The 21,397-nt window shown below is 36.1% G+C and overlaps 1 protein-coding gene across 1 annotated transcript in view; it reads left to right on the top strand.

The window, feature by feature from the left end:
* COL25A1 (collagen type XXV alpha 1 chain) overlaps positions 1-21,397 on the top strand; it is a gene marked incomplete at both ends in the record, with an annotated part of 301,585 nt that overhangs the window by 158,591 nt on the left and 121,597 nt on the right. Inside the window, 2 exons of the mRNA XM_082050811.1 lie at positions 152-159; positions 2,277-2,303. Of these exons, the coding sequence (XP_081906937.1) occupies positions 152-159; positions 2,277-2,303 (35 nt within the window). The remainder of the gene's footprint in view (positions 1-151; positions 160-2,276; positions 2,304-21,397) is intronic.

Raw genomic sequence — 21,397 nt, 5'->3', positions numbered from 1 at the left:
GAAAATGTGTACAGTATTGCTCACAATCCTAAGGCCTTGTGCTTGGCTTCTTACATGTGTGTCTTTCTTTAATAACTTCATAAGCTTACATATTCTTTTTTTCTCTTTTTTCTTTTTTTTTTACCCTCTTTCCTTCTCCCCTGCCCCACAGGACCTCCTGTAAGTACAGTGATACATTGTTGGTTCTTCCAGAATCAGGGAGCAATCTGTTAGATCCTGTTATCACTGTGATAAAATGATCATATATCACCAAGAGGGAATTCTGATATTTATACTTATACAGTGTGAACACTCACTAATCATCTTGGAGCTGGATAATTTAATCAGAAAAAGGTGTCTAAACCAGTAAAGCTTTATATTCAGCACTTCAGATAGCAGTTTGGATCACAATTCCATGTAAGTATGTTGTGTTCATTTTCCCTATGACTTGAAAACAAATATTTTACTGCAGTATAAAAATGTGTGAGTATGTTATCCTAAGTCCAGACTCAGTCACTCTGACTTTCGCTGGGTAGTAACTTCCCCTGCATCTGTCACAGACTATTGGGGTACAGGCTCCTTGTTCTTTGACATTATACAGGCTGTCCAGCTCCTTGCAGTGTAATTGTTACTGAAGCCAGTAAATTCTTGTCTAAAATTAATATTAAATAATAATGTTTAGTTTATTAACATTGTTGAATCTTTTCCTTATCCTGTTTATAAGAGAACAGTTTCTCCATTCTGTTAATTTCTTTTTTCATTGTTTTGATTTTTGCTTCATTTTTGTTTAGTTGTTTTTTGTTTGATTTGTTGCATATTCCCAGGGTAGGTCAAAAGTCTGACTTGAAGACAAGGAAAAAAACATATATATCTCAAACATTTGTATTTTTTCATGCCATCCATGTGCACTATGTGGTGTAAAAGTGTGACCATTAAAACAGTATTTCTTTTATAGTATTTGCAGACTTCTTTTTTTTTTTTTTTTTTTTTTTTCTGTGATAGATATAGTATTTCCACAATATTTTCAGGACCAGATTATCTGTCTATTGTATGCTACATGCATATTTGAAAATAATGAATTAATATGTTGAATTTCTCCTGTGGCCTTATGATTTCACTGTTAACTGTATGTACTGAGCAGTGATACTACTTATCCTTGAAAGATTTTGACAATGTGCTCAGCAGTTTATGGTGGCTAATTCATTTAATAAGCTGACACAAAAAGACAAACTTAATGCATAATGGTGCTGTTTATCTGAAAGAAATACTGGCTTCCCCAGTTTCTTTTGCAGTTCTTCCCATGAAACACAAACATCAACCATAAATTATTACAGAAGCAATTTTCCTGTAACAAGACAAGGTGGCAAGAGTTTACTGTGTGCCTCACTCTGGATGTGTTTTACTTCGGCTCCCTACTGTGTATATACACATCCATTTTTAAAAATTGACAATATTATCACAAACCCGAAATAGCTCCTTACACCAAATAATTTCAAAAAGTGTCTGACTTAAAATTCCAAGTTTCATACTCATAACTTTTGAGACTTCACCTTTCTGACAGGCAGTAAGTCTTTAAGTTGCTACCAGACATTTAAAAATTTAATTTCTGTTCCTAATTCACTTTTTTATTTTCATAGACACAGTCTGGCTAGGGGTAACTGTTGTGAACTCAGTTATTGTTTTCACCTGAGACTGTGGTAATAATTTTCATTTAAAATAGCAAATATTTGTACATCCCACATAGCACTGCATGGAATTAGGTGTATGTTGTAGTTTCAAAAGCTACTACAGCGCTATGTTAATTTTCCTTGTACATGACTACTGAATGTAACGTGATAACAGTCAAAGCTGGAGCTTTCAATTTTTTTTTAATGATCTATTATAGTATTCTCAAATTTCTTCTTTGGCACCTATTTTCTAGTGGTAGCTTATGTATCTAATACTTTACTGCCTAGGCATTGACCTTTTTTTTTCTCTTAACCGCATATTACCCTTCAGTTTACATTGGATAATGCTCTTCATAACAAAAGGAATTTAAATGAGAATCCAAAGTGGCCAGTAGCCTTTTAATGAGAATATTTATTTAAGTTAAAACATGTAAATACCATTGCCAAAGCCTCATTTCTTCATTGTGTGGTACCTATTTCATATTTGTTGGTTTGTAATATCATCACATATCAAACATTAATCAATATGCAAACTATAATTTCCCAGTAATGTACTCTGCATGTTTGTTATGTCATATGTCATGACTGTGTTGTTAATGTGTGTCATACCATTTCATCTCATTCAACCAGGGTCTACCAGGGCGAAATGGCTATCCGGTAACTCATTGTATATTTATGATAGCTTGTATTACTCTAAAATCATGTTGCTGTATTTTGATTTTGCTTTATTACTGTCAAAAATACTTTTTTTTCTGTTTCTCAGATGCCTACAAAATGTAGGACTTTTTTTTTAAAGCCAACAACAACAAAACTTTGAGAAGTTTTATAAAGAACCTTAGTGTTTCCAATGCATAAATGTAACGCAGTTATTGTTTGACATTGTCCATAGTTTGTGTTGAGCTTCTGCATTCTTGCATACAAAATTATTTTTTTACTCTAATTTAAGAAAATTCTTTAGCAGGACACTGTATCTCAGTTTTCCATGTTAGAAAGCGGTAGATTTGCCATATGGAACCTCTAAGTCCTTTCTTCTAGCTGTGTCCTGTTTATCTTGACTTAATGCATTTTGAGCAACATAAAATGCTGTTACAGAGGTTCTAGCCATTGGCTGCATTGTCTACCGTGGAGTAATTTTCTGATAATATATGTTATTCATTTTTCTGTCAGTTTCATTCATATCTTTAGGACTTATTGCTTGAAAAAAATAATATATGAAATAATGCATCTTTCCAAAATATACATATATATTTTTTCCAAGTAGTCAGACAAGCTGACTGCAGTGTCCCATTCAAGGAAAGAAGTGTATGCCTGCTGTCACATGTATATTAGAAACCAAGTGACAAAACACGTTAGTGGATACATTTCAGAGAAAACACATATGCACAACATAGTGACTGTTAAAATATGCTATTGATCTTACTTTAAGCACTTGATAGGATAGCGTGGAGGCTCCTCCATGCTGATTTGCTTATGTATTTCAGATAAAAGATGCTTGATTTTTCAGTGAATTTAAAAAAATGTTTCTGTTAGTAGATATAAATTGCATACCTTGAACTCCTGCAGGTAGAGGACAATTTCGTAGAATCATAGATCTGTTTGTCTTGGAAAGGACCTTTATAGATCATCTAGTCAAACCCCCTGCCATAGAAAGTGACAACTTTCAGCAGTGTAGGTTGCTCAAAGCCTCATCTAGCCTTACCTTGAACACTTCCAGTGATGGGGCATCCACATCTTCTCTGGGCAACATGTTCCAGTGTCCCACCACCCTCATAATGAAGAATTTCTTCCTTATGTCCAATCTAAACCTGTCCTCTTTTTTTAAAAAAAAAATTTTGCCTTGGTAAAACAAAACAAAACAACAAACAAAAAACCAAACAAAACCACCTCTCTATATAGATAAATTTTTCATCTTTCTTATAAACCCTCTTTATATATTGAAAGGCTGTAGTAAGATATCCCCAGAGCCTTCTCTTCTCCAGGTTGAGCAACCCCAACTCTCTCAGCCTTTCCACACAGCAGAGCTGTTCCAGCCCTCTGATCATCTTGGTGGCCTCCTCTGACCACTCTCCAACAGGTCCATGTCTTTCCTGTACTGAGGTCTCCAGAGCTGGATGCGGGACTCCATGTGGGGTCTCACCAGAGCAGAATCACCTCCCTCAACCTGCTGGCCATGCAGTTGCAGACTTTACTGAGAACTATTACCACTGAAACATCATCCAATGCCTATCTTTACTCTTACAAGTAGCTGAAAGTCAGCTGGTGAGGAATGGATCATCAGTATCAGGAAACCTGCTTGGATATACTGAAACCATGATCAGGTTTCAGCGTACACGTTGCCATTTCACTTATAGTGCTTAATCTATGTAGATGAGATCACAAGTGTGTGGAGGAGAAGACGGAGTTAAAATCTTGCTAAAAAACCTTTTTTGGTTATCATCTAGCTCTGAGTTCTATATATGAAGATCCAGATCTAAAAGAAAAAGTTCCACAGTGACAACAAACTAGCGCATAAGCTCTTAGGTCACAAATTCTGTGGAAATTAAACATCTTCAGTGTTTGTAATTCCAGTTAATGACCTTAACACACAAGGTAAAATTCATGTTGTACAAAACACAAAAGCCTAATAGATTTAACTTCTTGATCTAATGTGTAAGTTGAGAAAATAAGTGAATGTATTAGTGATGGACTTACACATGTTTCATAGGTTCCATGGGGAGACTTTGAAAATAAAATGTTCTTCAGAGCCTGAAGGCTCAGGCCGCTGTACTGATCCAGCTGTTTTATTTAAGAGATTTGTTGTGGGATCCAAAGACAATAAAGGTCCTTGGAAAACATGTTATCAAAATTGCTGGGTCTAGCAGTGGCATTGTTATGGGCAAACTGTGGTCTGAATGCATTTCTGTGCATGTTACAGACACCCGTGCATGCACAGGCGAATGTTGTGCCTTCAGTAGTGGTTAGCACTGGTTGAACAGCTCTTCCTGCTGGAAAATCACTGGGAGTAGAATTTGGCTTTGGTTCTAGAAAGTTGTCATTTGGCTTGGCTGTCTGTTTGGACCTTTCAGTTACATCCATATCCTCACGTTTTGAATGGGTAACAGCAAGTGCAATGCGCTTTAAAAGTGCTTATAGAGCCCTGTAGAGCTCTATGAAAAGGCTATTAGTGTTTCAAGCTATTTCTCTAGAGTTCTATTTAACTCCTGTACAAGCCTTCTTGCTTTAATCTTTGTTTGAATTTATAGGACACTCTATGACAATAGTGAGATCTATCTTCCACATATAACCTAAAAAAGATCTCTGTTCAATAGGCTTAAACATAACATTACAATCGCACAAAAGCTAGTGGCTAAGTTTTCATTGTCTGTGTTTGTTCTAATTTTGAAGGTACCTTAACAAATAATAATAACAGTAAAAAGAATTACAGTGAGAAATGTAAGTTCCCAGGAAGATGTAGTATCGAAACTCAAGAAAATAAGCTGAATTTACTGCTAATGAGTAACACAATTATTAACGGTTTTATAAGGCCATGATTAATTGGTTATTATGTAAGGCACAATGAATATTATAAGAAGTGTACACTAGTATAGCTCCATTTTTTCCTCATTAAAACCTTTGTATAACAGACAGTGACCAAATTCAGAGTTGTAACTCTTTCAACTTCAGTTTAAAATTGAAATAGGCTATCACATATTTTTAAATAAAAGAGAATAAAAGAGTGCACAAATGAGTGCACAGAGAATGAGAACACGAGCATTTGTTGCGGGGGCTTTGTATGACAATGTCACTTCAGAAATCATGCTAGAACTTGGAAAAAATAAAACTCAACAAAAACCACAACCAATGAAAAACCCCAGTAGCTTATGAATACAGTGAAGAGGACAAATACACAAACCCTGTAGTGCTCTGCAGGGGAAAAAGAATCTTATAAGCTGGTTGAATGGGTAGAAGCTACTTCTTAATTTTTCCTTCAAAAAATTGAGGCAGATTAAGAAAATGTTTTCCTATTCATTTTCCCAAGTTGGGGTACGGATCAAGCTCAACATCAAAGTATGTCATCCTGGAAGTTGTTGGTGATAAAGCTGCATTATCTTCAGAGTAAAGTGTTAGAAAATGAATATGTCCATATAGAACTGCTTCATAAAAGAGAAGATCAGGGAAATTTCTCCTACATCTTTCCATGATGACAGTCTGCAGAGCAACTGGGGCGTTTACAAGACTTCTAGGAGCTGAGGAGGGTTATGGCTTTTCCAGGTGATGATGCATCTTGTGTTAAATCCCATTTCTCCTAATATCCTTGTTTCATCTTCAACAAATGTAGACAGATTCCTCTCTTGCAGAAAAGGGCATGTCTAAATTGGAGATTGTTCTCCTGCAACCATAGAATACCATCACCTGGTTGAGCCTGAAATGCAGATCTTTGAAGTTTCACTTGTTATTTAATTTAAAATTTTCCTAGCTTTTGGAAGACTTACCTCTGAATGATGAAGATAACAAACTGGCTAAGCTTAGGACTACAGATAGAATATTTCAATTATTCTTTAGGCTGTTATAATTCTTTCTAGCTTAGAGAATGTCTTTATCATCACACTTTTGATTTTTGCATGTCTAAAAACATATTCTATCAGACACGCTGTTATCCTGACATGTGAAGAATTTCAGGTTGCTATTGGAAGGCTTTGATTCCCCTTCACCCGCCTTTCTGTTCCCAAGTTACCAAAGGAAAGGAAAATTTCAGTAGAACAGAGAAGGGCTGTGAGGAGTTTGAGTTTGAAGAACTAGGCCTGGTGTAGAAGAACATGAAAACTACTGTTGTGAGAAATTGGAAAAAGACATTATCGTCCTGCTGTGCTGCTTTGTCTTTGGCGGTGCCTCATATTTCATTGTTTCTGCTGGGTCTTCGGTCAGGGATTGGGGCTATGTAGGCAAGCGCATAGTAAGTAGCAGTGTCGCACAAACCCTGCTCTCTTAATTCCTCCATCCTGCCTTTCATATTATGAGACTCAGGTGTAATTATATGCAGTAAATTTCCTGTGCAGTTTGGAAAGAGCACTTTTGTATCGTGAAAAGCACTGAGATTTCATTCTTTCTATTCCAAGCAGCCACCAGGCTGAGGACTCCTTTGTATTTGCTTGCCTTAAGCAACTATGAAATCTTGCTCTTCTTCCCACGTTCGTTTTTAAGAAACATAAAGTAGTTGCAAAACCAAACAGAAATACTGATGTGGGTACTAGGGGCAAGTATTCAGTATCAGCAATAACTTTTAAAAAGGTACTGTATATTCTCACATATATTATTTATGTGTTAACTGTTTAAAAATGAGAAAAGCCAATGCCATTGTGCATCAGCAGTAGGCAGCTTACCTGCAGGGGAAGGTTACCCTGGAGATTTTCTTCCTCTTGCCTTTGCCTCCAATTCCATGCACATTATCAGAGCGCACAAGTCTTAGAGAACATTTCTCAGCTGTGCATGAGGTATTAGGACTAATATCTTACAGGAGCTGCCGATGACTGGAAGTACGAGTTGTGGGTATGACATTTTAGGTATTTGGCTATGACCAAGGTTTGAAATCGGGAGAGTTTTCATAGGAGATTCCAGGCCATCTACAGAGTTAGGGGAATACTGGTCTGATTTTGAAGGTGTTTTATATGTTCTGTAAAACTAAGTGACATAAATCAATTTCTAGCACAAGAAATGTAATAGGATTGATGCATAAAGTTTTCTCATTAGGGTGTCCTGTGCGATGTCTGCTTTCCCAGTTTATTTATTCTCTGTTAGTGTTGCTAAAAATAATAATAAAAGAGCATCTTGGCAAGACTTATTTTCTCCCACCTGACAGATCTGATCTGCAAGTCTACCAAAAAAGGGGGTAGATGTTGGTTGTTTGTGTCAGTTCAGATGTATCTAATAGTATTTATTCCAGTTTTGTTTAATTTTTTCCTGTAAATAAAACATATCATATGTAGAATTAATTCCATCCAAATTCAAGTTTTTCAACCTCAGATACTATAGAAGCTCAGCTGTAAAATGATCATAACTGGAGTGATCAAAAGAAAAGAAATGTGCAAAAACTGTGGATTTTTCATCTGTGATGAAACACAGTCTGTGACAGTATTAAGCATTTTTTGCAATAGCTGTGGTATTTCCAGTAGCTAGACAAGTCTCCTCTTTTTCACAGTTGTAGTAAAATACAAAGGTCTAAGAAAGTGACTATGTTGGTTCCTGACCTTATCTTCAGGATTTGGCTTGGGTGAACCTGCAGAGGTTTCCTACTCTACGGCATTTATTATTCTCAACAGATGTCTTTGTAGATCACCTTTTATTCTTGGCATTTGGCCAAAGTAACATCTTAAACATATGCCAGCAAAACTTTTGCAATAAATTTCAGGTTGGGTAGGGAAGCCTTGGTAACTGTTTTAGGATTAAAAAAAAAAAAAAAAAAACAAAAACAAAAAACAAACAACATGGAAAATATCTGGAAACTCAAAAAGCTTCTTTGTACTGTGATTTCTGCATGTGTTTTCTCAGTTCTGTGTATTTTATGATTATTTTTAGTTCTGACAGGTGATTGGCTTGGGACACGTGAGGTTTGCAGTTGATCTATCTGCCTCAAACATCTTGCTTTTTCTCAGGGAGCAAAGAGAATCCTCTGCATTCTTTTAAGAGATACAGTAAGTCAGCTGTGCATTTCAATGGGTTACTGGGTTTACAGATTCCTTTATTTGTAATCATGCGTTCCTTGCATATTGTTGTGAAAAGTTGCCAGTCAATGTTTTAGATTCAGCAGAAAACAAGTGACTACTCAGGATGACTATAAATTAAGTCCTTAGACCTTTTTTCACATAAACACTTCCTATTTATATATTCATCGCAACAAATCAAAACTCCAAATAGTCTTACCATTGTTCACCAAAGCTCTGCATACAAGCTCTTCATTAGCGACTCTTCCAAGAACATACTTCAGCTCACATGGAGTATAACACGGATCTGTCACAGTTCCTAGACCTCTTGGTGTGCTGCACACAAGTGCCGCAGTCCTACCACAGAAGCTGGACTTCTCTATGACAGCCAGGCCAGAAACTACATGAATAAGAGTTGGAGAGACATAGCATTCAGTTCCACTCTCACACATCAAATTAGACTGGCTTTCTACAGCTGTAGGCGAAGGATGCTTTCAGGCTTTTCCATGGATACCTGACAAGTCCAGCACTCAGTGGTATCTGTAGCTACTAGAATTGCTTGCTATAAGTGGTCCATACCAACATGACTTTTTTCGAGACATACCAGTGTTATGTGATGTGAGTCTCGAACAAAGGTCAATGAGAGGTGAGTCACTTGCTTAAGTATTAATTTTGCCTTGGTATCAAACCATAGATACGGTCTTAGTTGCAATTTTTAACTGCAGCATCAAAAATTGCATTCTGGCATTTAATATTCAGATAGGTAAGAGATGAAGTCCACACTTTAAAAAATGAGTTAGACCTTTCTGGTTGCAATTGTTGGTATCCTGCAGTATTGGTTAGTAGGTCTGTAGTGGCAAGTCATGTTGACTTATTTGTTCCTAGAAAACTTCAGTGGCACCTCAAAAATCTTCCTAACAGTCACAACACAGTGAATTAGATTTTGTCAATAATACCATATCAGAATCCACAACAGTTACACGGGTCCCAAATATGAGCTTCAGTTTTAACAGGCTCAACACACACTTGCTGCTAAGCAGGTTAACCATGTAGTATTTCTGTGCCATGAGAACCAGGGGAAGGCTATGAGAATGTGGTATTTTTTTTAGAAAAATAGTGCAGCTGAGGACATACTAATAATACCCAGCAAATAAACTTCCATTTTTTCTTACATATTGTGGGAGAGTTTCTAAATTCACATGGCTGTCAGAATAATAACTGCGGCCTTTGTAATGGCATCAGTCACATTAATATGTAATTTTTTTATGGCCTTTGGATCTGAAAATAATATGTAATATAATTAATCAGTTTAGTTTATTTCTATGCTGATTTTTTACAGTGATTGAAGATAATCATAAAAGTTGACTTGAACAGAAAAGCTTGAGACCTCTTAAGCTTACAATCACTATTAATTTTGTTTCACAGATAATAATTGAAGCTACACATCAGAACATGTTTATTAGCTTCTCATAAGCCATTTTGAATGAACCATGGGCTGAGTCCTTTCATCTGTTACATTCATCTAATGCTGAGTGTATAAAAAGAGAAGGCTGTGTTTATTCCTGCAGCTCCCTGGAGGATGCTCAGAGTGCCCCAAGCTATTCCATATCTGTGACTGTGACAGTCAAGTAACAACTGCCTCATCTGTAAAAGGCAGCAATAGAAGAAGATATTTCTGTCTGTTTCCTCGCTTGCAATTATAAAAAGAAATTGCCAGAGAAATTTCACATGGTTGACTGAAGAAAACTACTTGTACTGCAATAAAAGCCCACCTACATATTATGTTCTTATTTAAACTCATTAAACTTTCCAAATTATTTTAGTCCATTTTCTACATAGTGTTACAAAGGACATAAAATATTAGTAGAATAATAAAACAAGATTATAATAGATATCCTCGATGTATCATCAGTAATACAGAAAATTGCTACCGTATGCTGGATCCTCTAAGACTCTTCTTTAAACTAGCAATTTCCATCTCAGATGCATGGACAGAGAACTTTTGTATTGCAAAATCCACATCTCTGTATGGCACTTTGTGCCTGTCAGTGTGTGATGAGAACAGAACACATAATGCCAGGATACTGTGGGCTAGTGTGAATCTGTGTAGCTTAGATTCACAGCTGACATCAGTTCACAATGATACAACCCCAAATTTCTATCAGATAAATACGGAATTATAATTGATGGCAGACAGATGCAGATGTAATTCAACAATCATATGTCTTTTTTTGTTGTTTTTTTTTTAGTATTTTCCTCTGCAGGTTTAAAATTTACCCTCTCTTCTTCCATAATAAAGCATGTATACATAGAGAAAGGAATTAAGCTGATTTGTCATTTATTGGACAGTATATAAAATTTCTGGTCTCTCTAGGCTACTCCACTGAGTTCAGCTTGGCAGCTAAGCATGTGGCATGCAGAAGGCTGTAGTTATGATTTTCGCATTAATGTTTTGGCAGGCATAATTAATGTTTGAACTGTCACTGAGATCACTCATACTTGCCTTTGGGCATGCCACTTGAAATTTCCCAGTCAATTCCTCACCAATGTAACACTTTAGTGTAAAAGAAATAGATTTCTTTATGAAACAAACTACCTTGGAGCAAAATTTGGTGTAGTAAATGTTTTCCCAACATAGACATAGATAGGAATTGTAATGCTAGACCTTTTTTCTCAGCTTGTGTTTGACAATTGCACATGGATATGGAGTCACTAACCAGTGATAGTTAAAAATGCATCTTAAAATCAGCCTGAACTGTCACTTTCTCACAAGATAATTGAGATTCAAAGAAAATGTTAAATCACTTACAGTAGAAATCCAGTCTTCAATTACTATATATATCTGTCACAAATGGGAAAGGAAATCCCAAACTGTCCTATAAGAATTCTTAAGTCATCGATTCCTTCATCTTGAAGGAGGGTTACAAACTTGATGTGTGATTTTCTTTCACACTGGATTTTTCATTCAGACTTATAGCTGAAAGGTATGTAAAAGTTTACTACCCGTTCAGCTCCCAGATGAATATTCCTAAGCGGGAATTTAAATGCGTCATTAATCCTAGCTGAGGTCAAGGGGTGTAAAATTCCATTAAAGAAACTTGTTCCTAAATTGCTAGACTAGGTAGTTGGATCTTGTGATTTCCAGAAGCGTTTTTCTTGGAGGCTGTTTGGACACCAGCTTCCCCTTGCAGTCAAATCCCATTTCTAAGAGAGGGGATACAAGGAGGGGAACATCTGGAGCAGGAAGGCACCTGAACTGCTTCTTCTTACAAAGCTGAATGAGGAACTTTTTGCCTACTGGTAATCAAAAAGTTCTTTCATACATCTCACACTACTTAGTGTCATCCAGTAATTACACTAGAAATTATTTAGGTGGCGTTTCTCAAGGTAATAAGCTCTATGTTTTGTGGTTTCTTTTTTAATGCCAGGAGTTGGCTGATAGAACAACACCTTAAAGTATTTCTTCTCTATTCCTTGTCACATTTGGGATGGGCACATTTAGAGAACATCTTGCTTCTTGCATCACAAGGAAAATACTAGGGTATTGTTTAGACTGCCTTTGTTTTCATTTTCTTAGCTACACATGTGCATGTCAAAATCAAGAATAGTTAAAGCAGTTTCTGAAAGCAAACATACTTGTCTGATCAGAAAGTTTTATACAAGCAGTGTGGAATGCCAATTGGAAGTTTTTTCCGTGGTTCTGTAGGATACAGATCATAAATCACCCTCACAAAATGGTTCTTTCCCCCCCCACCCCCTTCCCTTTGGCTTAAGGTAAAACAATTAACACTGGTTTTGCTGATAATGAGATCTGAACAGTACTGATAATCTAACGGAGGACCATTGAGTTAAGAATTCTTTTTAGATTGTTTTGTACATGTTCGTGGTAGCTATTCCCAGTATAAATGAGAGGGTATGAACTCTTCTCTGCTTTGCCTCATAAGAGGGGCATGATGAAAAACAATTATGCACATGAGCAGTCATCAGTTGAAAAGAATACGTTTTTATTGTGAAATCAGTTTCTTGCTGATATCCTTATGTGATGTTCTCACCAAAATAAATTCCTGTTTGTTCCTGCTTGGAAGGCTGGAATTCTTAGCAAGTGAAGTAAAGCAGGAAAAAATTGGAGATTGTAAAAATTCACACTATTTTTTCTGTAACAGTCCCTCATTTTGCCAGATCAATTGCAACTGAGATAAGCAAAAGTAAGGGTAGATTCTTCTACTTTTGCTCATGCTAAACAAGACTTTCTCAAAGAAGCCATCCCCAAAATAAGTACTAATTACCATGAGAGGACAAAGTGGAATTAGGACCTATGAGGAAAAAAAATAAGAGGCAAATTGTGGCTGCTAAGGAAGTTCTTTATTTCTTTGTACATAGATTTTTGTGAAACAGAAGTTGTATCACTATACTGGAGTTTTAAGTCTTACATTCAAATTCATATTTTGGTTCAGTAGTGTTAGACACGTACACCGAGTTTTTGGCCTCCAGCGGTTGGAATTGTCTTAGTTTTCCATTTGCAGTTAGTTTCAGAGGATGATGATAATGATGCTTCAATTTTCCATAGGTGAGAGTGAAGGCTGGAAGAAAGTGTTCCAAAAGCACAAAGAGTAATAAAAGTTCGGTAACTTTTGTCATGTGTAATGTAGTATTTGCATTCATAGTCATTGTGAAAGTGCAAGTGCTGGTTCCTTTTTTTAATAGGAATACTCCTGAGTGAGGATTGTGGTTTTTATTCAGGTACTCTGATTAGCCGGTCTCTGAAGAGAAAATGACCTCAATGTTTCCACTTCCAGCTGTGTGGATCAATTTTTTTAATCCGCTCTGTATACGGTAGGGAATCTCTCATTTTAGCTCTCTACCCTTAGGGTATGTAAAGTGTAATCTGGTATTGACATCACATGCAAATTGTTTCTCCCTAGATGGGAATGCAAAGACATATTTTTGTTCTTCATGCTGTCACCAGCTTCTGCAAAAATCCTTTTATAATCTTGGAAACCAGTTATGTCAGAAGAAAGCCATGAAAATGTTTTATTTGGATGTACTCATGTGTGGACTCACAAAACTTAAAAGAATATTCTAGAGATTTTGAGCTGAAATGGACTAATGAGATTGGTAAACGCTTTAGGATTTTAAAAGCTATTTCACTCAACTATATATTGTCTCTGGATTCACTTGTTCAGCTCTAGTGAACTTCAATTTAACTTCTTTAATTTGACTCAAATTAGAAAACAGGTGAGAGGAGTGTATGATTTGCTGAAGTATGGCTCGGAAAGGCATAGATATGACAGACTTGGATTTGCAAATTTTCTCTGCTGAGTGGTAGCTCATGTTCTACACTGTAGGTTGATGTGATTTCAGTAACTTGTTTCCTTGGTTAAATGTTTTGTTGGTTGAGTTTCCTTGTTTCTGTTTGTGTGGCAGTTGTCAAGGAAGAAGGAAAGACATTCTGACTGCATTGAGACTTGGGCTCTACTTGGAGTCAAAACAGAATTTCAGAATCAAAGTAGAAAAATCTCTGAATTTGTTTCTAGATAGACAAGCTTTAAAAAGCAGATTCATGAGTATGGAAAAACATTGTAGCTTTTCCTAAACAGCTTGAGGAGGAAAACAGGCATCAACTCAACAGGAAGATTTTGTAGAGATGAGATTTTGCTCTCCAATGTAAAAGAAAAACAAACAAACAAAAATAACAACAACAAAACACACACACACAAATCTGCTTCTTTTCACATAGAATTTGCCATAAAAGAAAAACAATTGGCAGGAGAAGTTGTTTGGAAATGTGGCCTGTATATCCTTTCATCTACAACAAAAGAAAGAACTGCAGAAGTAGCTCGAAGCAGCATTGCTGCTGAGGCTCTGAATCAAAATGACAAGATTCTTCCAGCATCATCTCAGTAGTCTCTGTTGAGCCAGTTAAGGGCAAAGTAGAATTCCCTTTAGACACTCTATCTAGGTGGTGAACATATGGCTCCAGGCATTTCCTTCCTGGCTCCTTTATTTTATTGACTCATTCTTGACTGAGCTTCTTTTCTTCCTCCTCTGTCTTTTGCTCCATTTCCTTACCCAGCAATATGACTTCTAGGTCCCTCAAATCTTTTGGCAGCCAATATGGTGTTGCATCTACACTCATTCAAGCAATTCTAATAGATACATATATATATATACATATTTAATGTAAGTTTCAGCATTTTTTTCCTCTTTAACCCATTTGATATTTGCTCTTGAGTGAAATATTGAAAAGCAGAAAGTTCTTAAGTTTTCTCAATAATCTCTTATAAAAATGCTGACACCAAGAAAAAATTTACTCGAATATTATCTTCTATCCAGCCACTACTAATTGTGATCTTCCAAGCATGAGTTGCACATGGGCTTACAATAAAGAGTACACAACTTCTCCTTTTGCTCCTCTTCCTCATCCTCCACACTCTTGTGAATGAGACAATCTGCTACTTTCAACCTTGTCATGAACTGCCAAATGTTCCACCTTGGGTTTAAGTTGCTGTGTTCAGTGTTTTGCTTGAAAGGCTATTAGGACTGAGTCTGAGGTCAGTAGGACAGGACATTAAGGCAGTAAATGAGGTAGCATTCAGCTCCCCAGTTAAAATGATATCATTAGTGAAAGCACAGACTTGCAAATAAATCTGCTGTATGCCTGTCTGAGCACTTTATGTGATTTATAATCTCTAGTTATTACATGTGTAATGATTTTGTTTTCATAGTCATGGTACTAAACATTACTTCTGGAAACCAAGTTTTCTTACTGATTATTGCACAATTTATGTAAAAAAATTTCTTCAATGACTAGAAATAATCCTTTCTTAAAACACAAATTATTTCACTGCTACATTCTGTTTCCCTAGTTAAGCTGGGGAAATAGAGCAGGTGGTGCATCGTTAAAAATTATTTGGGGAAACATTTCAGGAAAAAGATGAATTAAAAATGTTACAGTGCATCCCTGAATTTTGTTTTATTTCCTGGAATAAAATAATCTTTTAAAGTGTGCTTCACATAGGTTTTCCATAATGATTTATGCATTTTGAGAATTTACTGGTTCCAAGTCATTTTGTGGGGGACACAGTTGTATGCAGCACCATCAAATTTCAAAGAAAGATTTAGGTTATAGTGTGCTTAAGACAACAGTGGTGTCTTTAAACTAGCTGTGTGTATATTTGTGCCTTTTAAATCTGGTAGGTACATGGCAGAAGTATTTGAATCAGCTTGCATGTGAAGAATTTTATATTCTAGTATTTGAGCACATATGGCAGTGCATAGCTGAATGCACCTGCTTTGGAGTTAAAGTTTTAATGCAGCGCATCTGTACAATATTTTTTTCATTTGTTGTATGCCAGATGAAAATACTGCATTTATGGACTGGGACTAGGTATGAACATTGGCATTTTGGTTGTCTTGTAACTGTTCAAACAAAGTTTTCTTCAACCACATGACAGCTGAAAGAGATTGAGTTTTCTATCTACATGTTTATTTATAAACACTTCAGTACCTTGGGTTTTTGTTTTGTTCTCCTTTAACACCTTTGTAACTTTTCTTTTCTCTCTTTTATGGAGATGCATTCACTCTGATTGATCTCCTTTGTTGTGGTATCTCTATGGCAGCCGTATCTTTTTCCTAATTCCCTGGTAGCCCCACTGAAAATACGCACCTCTACAGGAGGATGAAAGGAGTGTGAAGGTCAGATTCTTCTGTCCTTAAAGAGCAAAATCATTTTACCTACCCGCTCTTGAGTTTTGTTAATCTTCCAAAGCTGATGGTTTCAGTCAAGGGAAGGTCTAAAATTGGCCTGTCTATGACACTGTGTTATCAGAAGACAGTATTTTTATTTTTCTTTAATAGACCTCATTCTCCCTGAAAAGACAAGAATTGTAGAAACCAAAAAGATAGTTTGACTGAATTTAAATGGATTTTTTTTTCATATTCTGTGAAGTCATTGAAACACAGACAGCAAGAAAGATTTTTCTTTAGTAAGGCTTCAGTGAGCAAATGGATTTGCTTCCATGGTGGTGTGGGGAGACAGATTCTTCAGAATTATTCCAGGAGAACAAAAATCTAATTCATCAAAGTCATCGTGCCACAGCTGTTACAGCAATCTATCTCCCACTGAACGGTAGCCAGTTAATTTTTGAGAAGTGACATTTCTCACAGTTTGTTTTCTCATCAACATGGTACCAGCCACATCAAATATATTCGTGCAATGATGTTGGCGTTGATGAATTAGCCATGTGCTTTCTACTTGTGGATACAGGGTTTTCAGTTTCTTCAGGAGAAACGAGAACTTTTGGGTGGGATGTAGGAGATTTCTCTCTGGCCTGTGTGTATGTTCCTTGTGTTCAAGTACCTGTTAAGCTATGCTGGAATTTGGTAGCATAATGAAGTATCTTTACGGAAACATGAAATTCTGCAATCCTTCATAAAATTGCTTTTTTGGAAAGGTGAAATATATGGGGTAAGCACTTTAAGACCACAATTTTAATACAGTTCATTTTTTAACAGCAGGCAGTTACAAGATGCTGTTTCTCCACTCACTGTACCAGATATTGTTTGCCAAGATTAGGCAGGTTCATTTTACAATTTTCTTTCTTTTTCTTTTTGATTCTCCTGAATAAGTATCTGAGTATCACTTGGGTAAGCTGTACTTGGAGTTTTAGTCTGCACTAAACAGTGTTATTCAGTGGTAACTGACTGGTTTAAAATGAACAACAACAAAAAAACCTCAGTCCTCATTACTCCATTCTCTACTATAACTTGAACGGTGAATTACTATGTTGCTCTTACTCCTTCTGGGGTCAAGAGTAGTTTCCCTTTGCAGTAATTTGTCATACAGATATGACCATACAAATGTTGCAGATGCTGGTGAGATGTATAGGTCACAAGGAGAAAAACAGTGTCCGTCTGGAAATAAACTTCTTGCTAGCCTGATGTATGAAGAGAAAGTTGCTTTGCAGTTTGGGGTTCACAGTCATATTTTTACCTTTTTTCCTGTACACTTGTGATGTTTGCGATGTTCGCCATGATAAATAGTCTACAGTCTTTTAGAAAAGTTTGTTCCAATTTATATTTACCCAATTCTTTCTCATGGATTTTTACATGGGTATTTCAGCAGAAAGAGCAGTAGTAGTGCTTGAATACTCAAAAATGCATCTGCACCGCAAGAAACTGCCTGTCAGATTTCCTGCATAAACTACAAAACCAAAAAGTATCTTGGCAATTGTTTTTCAGCTGCGAAATATGCTTTTGAGAAGCTGTGACTATAATTTCTCTTCCATAGAACTCTTTGTACTCCCTTATTGTTACCATATGTGGTGCTTTTTTTGTAGTTCAGCCACTCTCTGAATAGCCAAACTCTGAACAATGTTTCTTTCTCCAAATTGCTTACTTCTAGACATAACCAGTCCATCTTATAATTGCAAAGGAGCTATTAGAGTGTTCAGACTGCATGTAGGGTTCCCAGCTTGTAATCTAGAGTGATGTTGTTCTAAGGAGAAGTTTTGGAGACTGTTCCTGGCATTTCTGGTTTATTTTGGAACCTTTAAAACTGTCCCTCATTTTCCATCCTGTTTCATTATTGATGATTTCCATTGTCTAATTTAGTCAAATATGGACACTAGAGGCACTCCAAAATTCATAGCTTCAGGTCACATGTTCTTTTCTGTCTTGAAATTCAAAGAAACTAAAAACTATGAAAAAATGCAAACATTTTATTTTCTGTAATAAGAACAGCAAATATGTGTCAGATTCCTGGCAGTTCTGCTTGGCAGCTCACTATTAGCATTGGCTTATTGCTTTGTGTGTGCATGTTGCATATTTCTCCATACTGAAGACACTACACTTGACAGGTGGTATAAAACACAAATTGGAAAAACTTTTGATTACCTTTATGCTCATGAACTGAAGTCTTAATACTGAGAACCTAACCTAGGCATGGTGTATTTTTTCTGGTTGATGGAGGTGTACTTGGCAGCCTTAAGCATTCTCCAGGTTCTATCAGGACCTTGCTTCTGAGTTTCTTCTTCTGTGCCTCCAGGGGATGCTTTGAGATCCTTGTTGGGTTGATAAGGGCAATTCTGTAGGAGTTTTTGATGAGAGACTTAACACGTGGCTTGCAAACAAATGAGAGATTCCTGGAATTACAGGGTGAGGTTAGTAAGATTTAAGAATGCACCTCCTTCTTCTTTGGAGAGGGGTTGTAGTTCAAACCTTGAATGATTAATTTTTCATCAGTGTTTTGAATGAGTCTAGGAGAAAACAAGTTGTTGTTTCTCAAGGCTGAATGAGATAAAGGCTCTAGCAGTTCAGCTGGGACCCATAAGTTGTTGGCCAAGAAGTTCAAGCAGCCTGTGCTGTGATTTTTTTTCTTTTAAACCTTCTTTTAAAATGCTAAATCCCTATCTTGGAATACATTTATATTAATGTCCAGGTGTTGATTCATCTAGGTCAGTTTTATGTCTCTGGTAGTAGCTAATATTAACAGAAACTGTTAAGGAAAGAATTCAGAAAGTTCTGAAATGGGCTTCTTTCAAAGAGCCTTGTAGTGCTTCTTTTGTCTTCATCAGTAGTTTTGCTTTTTGTGGTAAAGGGGTTTTAGACAGCAGGCTCATCTTTCCTGTACTTTTGTAGTTCTTTTCACAGTAAAGTTGTCTCCATCCAAAACGATCTGGATTATTTGGGTTTTTTCAGTAATGTCCTGATTGCTGGCCAGAGAGACTTGTTGCCCATTGATTTAGTGCACTTTTTTTTCTCCGAGGCTTGGAGTGACTTCTGTACCTGGGCAGTTCACTCACGTTGCTCTTAACAGCAATCACCTCAGTGACTGAAAAAGAACCAATAATGTTTCTTCAGTGTGAGAAATTTAGCTATCTAACGAGCTTATAATACTCGGTGCCCACATAAGCTCTACAACAAAACTTCACTAAAAAGAAATCTCATCAGACTTGCTTGGAGTTATATAACCTTGCTAGGAACACTATATTACATCTAATTGAAGTCAGCCTTGATAAACCTGTAATTAATGAAAGTAGAGAAGAAGAAAGACATGGAGATCCATCATTTTAATGGTATCATGATGAAGAAACTTGTCAGTCATGTCGTTTTTAACTTCTATCAATCATGAACTATATTAGGTGATTTTAAAAGGCAATGTGTTGTCTTTCACCTTACCTGAACTTAGTGAGGATGATCTGCAAACCTCTGAGACAGATTTTGGTTTTCCATACAGGTATTTTTAAACTCAGTCTGACATAGTAACTGTCATGCAGCTCATAGTTACTATAAATCCAGATTCTTTCTTCTGAATCCTGTGTTGTGTATGTATTGACGTAAGAGATTTTCAGGCAGCTGCAAGTAAAAAATTAACAATCAAGCTTACTGTAGATTGCTTAGAAAAGTGGAGTAATTTAGTCACATAATTTTATCAGGATAAGAGTTTCTGAATTCCAAAATGTGCCTGTGGTAGTTTAAGTTAGTCTATCTTAAAACTGCTAAATGTGTGATCTAAAGGATTTTTTTCAGTTTCTGAGGGTTACCTTAAAACATTTTTGGTTGGTTTATTTGTTTTTTGACAACAAAAAACTCACTTTTTATTCAGTGCACTGCAAACTGAGTCCAGAAAATACTTGTATGCTGGCCAACTTCAGCTCTGGCATTGTTATGTCTCACCAGCCTTGTTTGTTGGGCCAACATTGGCCATCAGAAATGTTGAAATAACCTCAGCTACTTATTTGTGTCATGAAGTTGCAATAATTGAAACACAATCTAGCATGGCATTTCTGGGGCTCTGTTCAGTTTTCTGTATTCATGTATCTCTCTCTCAGAGATGCAGTTGTTTCTGTAATAGTTTTGTGTATAAAGAGAATTTCAGACACCTATGAGCTGCATTGGGAGAGAAATTCTTTTTCCAAAACACTTGATTTTGCATGTAATACTTACGAAAAACAGTGAGACATTGAAGTTCGGGCAATCATTACAAATTTGGAGATAATAACTGGCCTGCCTGTAATTTATTTATACAGAAAGCAAGAATTGGAGTAATTTGCAATGTCAAAAGAATGTGTTTGCAACAAGTATATTTCTCTATATAGTTCCAATGAATATAAACCTATTCAAATTATGCACTCTAAAAATATGCCAATTCACTTTATTTTTAAAAATCCTTTAAATAGAGGGTGGTCTGCACTTTATAAAGAAGAAATACTGTCTGTTTTCTGTTTATGTATCGCCTGGTTCACAACTCAGTCTTCTGAAGAGTTTTCCTTAAATGAAGAGGGTCACTGAAGGATGAGTAGAGAAGTTAAGAGTAGGAAGATAATCCAAATCTTCCTCTTTGCCTTCCCTTGGAAGACTCTTTTATCACATAGTAGATTTCAACATGTGATAACTTTTCTTATCTTCACTTTTCACTTTGGATTATTGAAAAAAAACCCAACATATTGCAGTAAAGCTGCCTAAAGTAATAATACCGGCTATCTTTTTGATAGGAACACTCTAAAGGTTTCTCATGCATTTGCTCAAGTATCCAATTTCTAACAATAACCCCTAAAATCCTTAAAATATTTACCTGCAGAGTAGCCTATATTTGTAAAAATACTGCTTAAACAGAAAACAACTTATTTTGTGTAGTGTTCAAAATTTAACTAAAATTATGTTTGTTTGAGAAGGGTATTTACAGTATTCTTGAAAAGTGTTAGCTACTTTTCACAAAACCAGACTGAAATGGTATTCATATTCCACTTCCTCACACGTGCTTTTCCATATTAGGGTTATTAGATAGGTAGTGAGTGCTCAATAAATAGTTGGGTATTATTTAGTAGAAAAAATCTACTGAACAAAAATCTTTGCTTTTGAGTATCTTGGAAAAAGTCTATGTAACATCATATCCAACAATAGCATGTATTTAAAAATAGTAGCAGAAACCTAGAAAGGAAATGCATAGTCCAGAAGAAACATTTTCAATACCATCTGTAATATCTACAGTAAGTGTACCTGCATATTGTATAAACCTGTTCATTCCTTTTTCTTACATGATGCATTGTCTTGTCTAGTTTTCTCAAATGTTTT

The sequence above is a fragment of the Streptopelia decaocto genome (genome assembly GCF_964273445.1).
Source record: "Streptopelia decaocto genome assembly, chromosome: 4".
Classification (NCBI taxonomy): domain Eukaryota; kingdom Metazoa; phylum Chordata; class Aves; order Columbiformes; family Columbidae; genus Streptopelia; species Streptopelia decaocto.
This window is presented reverse-complemented; position numbering and strand designations above follow the sequence as displayed.